At 55.9% G+C, this 7,620-nt stretch overlaps 1 protein-coding gene across 2 annotated transcripts; it reads left to right on the top strand.

Annotated features, from left to right (window-relative positions):
• Positions 1 to 351: 351 nt before the first annotated feature.
• On the top strand, positions 352 to 3,842 carry LOC123190780 (APETALA2-like protein 5). 2 transcript variants are annotated; one of them, XM_044603507.1, is made up of 10 exons: positions 353 to 1,145; positions 1,470 to 1,495; positions 1,610 to 1,640; positions 1,733 to 1,817; positions 1,901 to 2,046; positions 2,194 to 2,238; positions 2,388 to 2,479; positions 2,606 to 2,784; positions 2,867 to 2,950; positions 3,055 to 3,842. In XM_044603507.1, the coding sequence occupies exons 1-10, from the start codon at positions 754 to 756 to the stop codon at positions 3,394 to 3,396; spliced, it is 1,422 nt and encodes a 473-aa protein (XP_044459442.1). In that variant the 5' UTR covers positions 353 to 753; the 3' UTR covers positions 3,397 to 3,842. The 2 variants fall into 2 exon arrangements, with proteins under 2 accessions (XP_044459441.1, XP_044459442.1); XM_044603506.1 differs by having other exon boundaries at positions 352 to 1,145; positions 1,470 to 1,640.
• Positions 3,843 to 7,620: the final 3,778 nt, after the last annotated feature.

Here is a 7,620-nt window from a genome sequence, read left to right as displayed (position 1 = left end):
GATCATTTTGTAGGTTGACATATGTTTGTCGGCCGTTGGCTTTGTTGTTGGCGTGAACTACGGCCGCGTGGTAACAAAATTTCATTTGCAAAACATTTCAGACGGCCGGACAAGATTGGTCGCACGACCAGCACATCCAAAAAAAACGGCTGGACGTCGTCCCAGTGTCCTACCCAAACGGATAAAATCCGAACGAAGCAGAATTTTTCTGGATCGTATGTTGGAGTTGGCCTGAACGCTATCACGTGCTTTGTTTACTGCCTCGTGCTCCCAGTTTTTATTATAAGGGCGGTCCGCCAGCCACTGCTCCCAGTTTTTATTATAAGTGTAGCATTTTTCGCTGTGCTCTGCCCCCTCCCTCCCTCCCTCCGAGCTAGCAGCAGCAGAAGCCTTCGCTCTTCCACCACTCCATCCATCCATTCCAGCAGGAGCACGAGCTCTCTCCCCACTTCTCCCCGTCCGTCCGTCGCTGCTGCCTTTTCCCTCCCCCTCCTCTGCGCTCCTAGGTTAGGAGTAGGGGCTTTTCAAAGGAGAGAGCAAAAGAGAAAGTCCTTGCATACCCCAACAAGGCAACCCGCTGCTGCCTTTTTCTCCCTCCCCTCCCCTCCCCTCCCCCCTTCTCTCTCTCCACCCTCTCTGCTTTCTTGTTATCTTCAGCCCAGCCAACGAGAGCAGAGCAGAGCAGACCAGAGAGAGGCTAGAGGTGGACCGAAACATCGGACACCAAGCAGGGAGGAAGGAAAGACGGCGGGCATGTGGGATCTCAATGACTCGCCGGCCGCCGAGGCGCCGCCGCTGTCCCCCTCCGTCGACGACTCCGGCGCCTCCTCCTCGTCCGCCGCCGCGGTCGTCGAGATACCCGACGACGCCGACGACGACTCCGCCGAGGCCGTCGTCACGCGCCAGTTCTTCCCCCCGGCCGCCCCGGGCGAGGCCGCCGCCGGGAACGGCCGCGCCGCGTGGCTCCGCCTGGCCGGCGCCCCCGCGCCCGCCGTGGCCGCAGCAGCCGCCGGAGCAGGAGCAGCAGGAGGCCCCGCGGCTGCGGCGGCGGCCAAGAAGAGCCGGCGCGGGCCGCGGTCGCGCAGCTCGCAGTACCGCGGCGTCACCTTCTACCGCCGGACGGGGCGGTGGGAGTCGCACATATGGTAAGTCCCTCCTTCCCGCCCGCCCGCCCGCCGCCGTCTCTTTCCTTCCCTTTCCTTTCCTTTCTTGAGAGCTCAAGGAAGGACGGACGGAAGGAGGGAGAGAGAGCGCCGCAGCCGCAGCTGCAGCAAAAGAAGAGAAGAGAAAAGAAGATGGGTTTGGTATTGGATTCGTCTTGTTTTGGGCATTCCATGCCTCTGCTCCTTTTGCCTTTCATAGCAACGTCCATCCTATCAAACTTATTCTCCCTCCTTCCTTCCGTGTTTCTCTCTCTCTCTTCCTCTCTTCTCACGCTTCTCTCTCCCCCATTCTTTTGCGCAATGCAGGGATTGCGGCAAGCAGGTCTATCTGGGTAAGTTTCCTCCATCTCCATCTTGTCCATACGTCCATACGGATCGGCCGCCAATTTGCGGCCGGCCGGCGGTTTTCCGTTCCCAATTCCTCACAATGGCTCGGCGAATTGCAGGAGGATTCGACACTGCTCATGCGGCGGCTCGGTACGATAAAGATTTCACGCCAGCAGATTTGATATAGTAACAATCAAGCTCTGTTCTTTCCTGATTTCGTTATCATGTGTTTGCGGGCGCAGGGCGTACGATCGGGCGGCGATCAAGTTCCGCGGCATGGAGGCCGACATCAACTTCAGCCTGGAGGATTACGACGACATCAAGCAGGTGAGCCCGACCCGATCAATCAACACGAACAAAAGTGCTTCCTGTTGGCAGATTCGGATCGTAACCTGTAATTGGCCTTGCAGATGGGCAACCTGACCAAGGAGGAGTTCGTCCACGTGCTCCGGCGGCAGAGCACGGGGTTCCCCCGGGGGAGCTCCAAGTACAGGGGCGTCACGCTCCACAAGTGCGGCAGGTGGGAGGCGCGGATGGGCCAGTTCCTCGGCAAGAAGTATGTACCACCATCGCTCTCCTCCTAGCTCCCTCCTCCAATCGATCACTTGAGTGTCTGCTTCCCCCTGTCGTTGCACTCAAAGTGGCAGCATCTCTCCCTGCTCCATGGCATGGCAGTGGCACTAATGGGACTTGCGCATCGCAGGTACGTCTACTTGGGGCTGTTCGATACCGAGGAGGAAGCCGCCAGGTAGTAAAAACTGAAAAATTATTGGGCCGTGCACTGTGCGCGTGTCCTCTCCTCCTCCCTCCATTGCTGTTCGTAGCTGGCTTTAGCTTTGCCGGGGTTGGGCGGTGAACTGATTGATGTCTCGTGTGTCTCTGGGCGCTGTCGGGCAGGTCGTACGACCGCGCTGCCATCAAGTGCAACGGCAAGGATGCGGTGACAAACTTCGATCCCAGCACCTACGCCGAGGAGTTCGAGCCAGCGGGTCAGCAGTCCATGGATCTTAATTAATCCCGCACTGTTCATCCGTGGTCCGATTTGGCAACCATGGGATTATGCAGTAGTATATCTTCATCTTGATGTTGATCTTGGGTGGACAATGCTCTGGCAGCCTCGACGGGCGACGCGGAGCAGAACCTGGACCTGTCGCTGGGGAGCTCGGGGGGGTCCAACAAGAGGGGCAGCCTCGACGGCGGCGGCGGCGACGACGAGGGCGCGGCGGGGTCCGACCAGCGCGTGCCCATGGCCTTCGAGCTCGACTGGCAGACGGCGCGGAGCACCAAGGCCAAGGTACACGCCGCCACTTGGCCCTAGGACATAGTAGTATAATGGAGCGTTGGAAAGCTGAAAATGGGTTTGATTTGCTATGCAGTTCGACCAGAACTCGACGCATCGCCAGATGCCCCCTCCCGCCCTGCAAGCCTCCCACATGGCCTTCAGCCCCAGGCAGCACCAAGTGGGTACTTTTGCCGTTCAAAACTTGGAGGCTTCTTCCCGAATTGTCTATTCTCCTCTTGGTGGGCGCGAACTAACAGTGATTGTTTGGTGCAAATTGCGCAGTTCATGGGCAGCGCCGATCCGGGGACCGCGGGGGGCCTGTCGCTGACGGTCGGCGCCGGCGCCGGCGGGTTGGCCGGGCACTGGCCTCCGCACCACCAATACCAGCCGCCGCCGCCTCCGCAGCAGCAGCAGAGGATGCACGGCTGGGGCAACGTCGTGCCCGGCAGGAGCTGGCAGCCGCCTCAGCCGCCGCCGCACCACCAGGCGGGTCCGCCGCCGAACAACGCTGCCGCCGCCGCAGCAGCAGCTGCAGCATCATCACGATTCCCACCCTACATCGCCGCGCAGGCGCAGAGCTGGCTCCAGAAGAACGGCTTCCACTCCCTGGCCAGACCCACCTAAGCTTGCCAGCTCCACCACCGCGCACCGCGTTCATCCACCATCCATGGCGAAGATCGGTCCACCGAACCAGGCGAGATCACGGAGGAGCATGGGCGTTTCCTCAGAGCCCACAACCATTACCACCACAACTCAACTGGAACTGAAACCGAAACCGAAACTGGATGCTAGTATTCTTATTCTTTTTCCATTTCTTGTTATTTTTACTTGATTGAGCGAGCGAGATGGATTTGAGAGGACGGATGGATGTGGTCATGTAAATGCGGAGTTCCCCAAGAAGACGATCGAGAGAGATTGGCTCTAGCTCCTAGCTCTAGCTCTAGCTAGCTTTCAACCCAAGTGTCGAGCATGTGTGTGTGTGTGTGTGTGTGTGTGTGGTGGAGTATCTTTTGGTGCTTTTCGTTGCATACCATGGCCAACAGCGATGACTCGGGGGTGTCCACATCACATCTCATTTTGTTTGGTCTCATGTTGCATCACTCACTTCATCATGAGATTGGTTCCGGAATTTTGCTCCGCGCACCCACCGCCCCCGGCGGTGGCCGACAACGCACTAGCTTAGCCCCCTCTATCAAACATCTATAAACATGTACTCCCTCCGTAAAGAAATGTAAGAGCGTTTACATCACTAAAATAGTATTCTAAACGCTTTTATATTTGTTTCCAGAGGAAGTAGTACATGTACTACAACATCCTATTCGCCCTCGGTTTCTTTTCATGGCCTCGGCAATGCTAACCCTAGTGTAAAAACACCGACAACTTCAACTATGTTACCCCTCTTGTAAACATCATAAATATGCTACCACTATTGTATAAAAAAAGGACGGTACGGTGTTCTGATTTTCATTTTGGTTGTCTGCACCCTGGTATGGAGAGGTTAGGGGAGTTGGTCCTTTCATTTTCACATAGAAAAATTCAATTTTGTCAAGAGAGTAGAAACGAATACCACCCTTTCATTTTGTTGGTTGTGGAGGGTGGGAGAGGTGGTCTTTCATTTTCACGAAGAAAATCATCTACAAAAAGCACAAGAAAAAAACAATTTCTTAAAAGTCAAGTATTCCCTCCGATCCATATTAATTGTCGCTGCATATAACCATAATTAATATGGATCCGAGAGGGTTCTAAAATATCTGTGTGTGTTGAGGGGATCACCCTCTAGTAAACATCGTAAATATGTACTGGCCTCATGTAAAGAAATCACGTCATTTTCTCCTGTAGAAAAGGACGTACGGCATGTTGTTCCAATTTTCCTTTGCTTGCTTGTGTCCTCGGAGGCCGAAGGGGCTGGTCTTTTCATTTTCACATAGAAAAGGCCAATTTTGTCAAGAGACTAGAAACAATATCACCCTTCCATTTTGTTGAGAAATGTGGAGGATGGGAGAGCTATCCTCTCGTTTTCACAAAGAAAAATCCTCCAAAACAATCCACATCTTTTAGGGGATAAATAATCCACATTTCTCAACATGCAAGTGCTCTATAACACACCCTCCGCCCCGAATAACATATGTATCTAGACACGTTCCAGTGTTAGATACAGCCACAAGTAGAAAAATCCAAGACAAGTTCCAAAACCGGTGGGGAAAAAATCCTCATTTCCCACGCATTTTTATATCCTTGGAGGTGCCTAGCTAGCTAGGCCTATGCGCATGCAGAAAGAAGAGATGTCTGATGAACGGAACGGGTGGGCGTAGCATTTCCCCAGAGGAAGAGGATTCCTTGTTTCTAATTCGGGCATTGCAATAATTGAAGCCGGGAGTGGATCGAGAGAGAGAGATTGTACGACTGGTGGTGGGGGCCCATGCCCGCAGAAGCAACCGGGCGGCAGAGCGGCCATGTGTGCTCGTACGTTCGACGGGGGGCCTTCGGCTTGCGGGAAAGTGGGCCGGCCCAGGATTCCACCCCGCCGAAACAGACGCCTGACGGGACGCCCCTCACCTCCCTCCGAATCGTCGTCGTCGTCGTCGGCTCGCCCCTCTCTGTTGCCATCATGCGACCAACCACCATTGCTGTAGCCAACTCAACTCGCCTCCCCCTGTGACCTATCGTCCTCTGTCCACCCCGACTTCTCCGCCCGTTTCTCTATCGGCTCATGGGCGTCGCCGTACTACTACTACGTGCGACGTTTAGCTTAGCTTGCCAGGGGTCGGCAGGCGCTGGTCGATCATGGCTAGATTCCTTGCTGGTCTAACAGTCGCCACGGGGACGCCTGCCTACAAGTTGCGCGCCCTGTGGACATTTGTGGCAGTCAAGCGCTGGAAAACTGGTGCTGATTCTCATGGACATGGACACGGACAGCGACGGGTCGTGGTCGATTAGGAGGTTGTGTGTTTCTGTTGGGGTGGACGGCAATGGCAAGGCAATGGCATCCATCATTTTTAGTAGGGACGTCAAAGTGAAGCAACCGTCCGTCGTCGATCGATCAAAGCATGCATGCACTTGATGATGACCTGCCGACCTCCACAGCCACAGGTCTTTTAGCTTTTCTGGTGTAAGCTGCTCTAATGTAGACAGGGCCGCAGCGCACATGAATTCCACTGCCCATTTAACTATCGTGGAATAGCATGGAGGCAGAAACGAGAACGAACGACGAAAAATCGTCACTTCCCGCCCCCGCCCGCCGTATGTACGTGCCGACCCGGCCTCTCTTATTGCATGCACCTAGCTAGCTAGTTGGCACTCACTAACGCTGGTCGAACGGTCATCATGATCCATGGCCTAGCAGACCTTGCGAGCGAATGGTCGGACGGAGGAACGCTGCCGCCGGGAATGGCTGCCTTGTGTTAACTATCACGGGCAAGCTTGAAGCTCCGTTGGCCGGTGGAATGGAGTTCATGTTCATCTTGGCTAGCCTAGGCCCACACGCCTGTCGAATATGGTCCATCACGTTCCGCGCCCAGACACGGACGGACAGAGCATTGAAGCTGGGTGAGAATAAGGCTACAAAGTACGTACGTACAATTGCTGCAGCGAACTTACCCCGTGCCAGTACGTGGCATGGTAAAAACGCAGGCTGCGTGCGTGCGTGCCCGGGCCGTCGTTGCATGCATGCATGCATGCATCTGGAGCGAGAGCGCGCGCTAGCTGTCGCGAGAGTGCATGCGCAGCGCACTGTGGATTCCATCGGCTTTTCCCGGCCGACTGGCCAAAGGAAACAGCCACGAGCAGCGTTATCGATGCTTCCACCACTCGATCGATCGACGGGACACTGGCTACCTACTAGCCCGCCAGTGCTCCAAAGGGCTTTCGTCTCTGACCTAGCAGTACGTTCCTGTCGACCCGTGGCGTGGAGCAACTCATCGTGCGCGTAGGCCCGAGCGTGCATGCTTTGTTCATCGATCCGACGTACGTACGCAAAGCCGCAACCGTACGTACAAGAGGCAGAAAATACTCCACCGGGCGCATGGCCGGTCTGGTCGATGGAACAAGGCCGGTGCGTGCAAAGCATGTATGCATGCATGTAGCGAGAAGACTGAAGAGACGATCGTCTCCCTTTTCCCAGCAAGCAAGCAAGGCAGCAAGCCTTCCACTCGCTCTGGCTGGGTTCTGGGGCGTTCCGTGGGCTGGGAGCACGGACATAGGCGTGGCCAATTACGACAAGCTACATGGCGAAGGAAAAGGAAACCGCAAAGGTGGGCGCATGCCGGCACCACGGAGCACTATGCATGCACGTACGTCGGCGACGTTACTCACTGACCGACGCACCTACCCACCTTGGCCTGCTAGCGACCCATGGCCATAGCCGATAGGGTAGCATGCATGCATGCTACTCCTAGCTAGGCTGGCTATGTAGCTAGGCAGTAGCTTACTATGGGCGATGGTCGACGACCCCTTTTGTGGCAGAAATCACATATCTGACCTCAGGCAGAAATCAAATCACAAACTGACCTGGTCACGAAAAAAATTCACTCTGCTGACCCTTTGGTGTGGCGCCCGACATCCGGGCGCCGCACCCTACTGTGCAGCGCCCTTCCCTTCGGCGTCGCACATCCTGCCAGCGTGGCAGCCCTGGTCCAGTTGCGGCCCCACACGCACCTGTGCAACGCCTAAGATCTAGGCGCCACACACCTGTAATGTGCAGCGCCTAGCTCTTGGGCGCTGCACAGTCTGTGTTCCACTTGGACTGGCCCCACCCTCTCTCCCCTCCCACCCCCACCCCACACACCCCCACCCAACCCAAACCCTTAGACTTGCGGCCCTCCTCTCTTCCCCTCTCCCCCCTCTCAAATC

Source organism: Triticum aestivum, chromosome 2A (assembly GCF_018294505.1).
Source record: "Triticum aestivum cultivar Chinese Spring chromosome 2A, IWGSC CS RefSeq v2.1, whole genome shotgun sequence".
Classification (NCBI taxonomy): domain Eukaryota; kingdom Viridiplantae; phylum Streptophyta; class Magnoliopsida; order Poales; family Poaceae; genus Triticum; species Triticum aestivum.
This window is presented reverse-complemented; position numbering and strand designations above follow the sequence as displayed.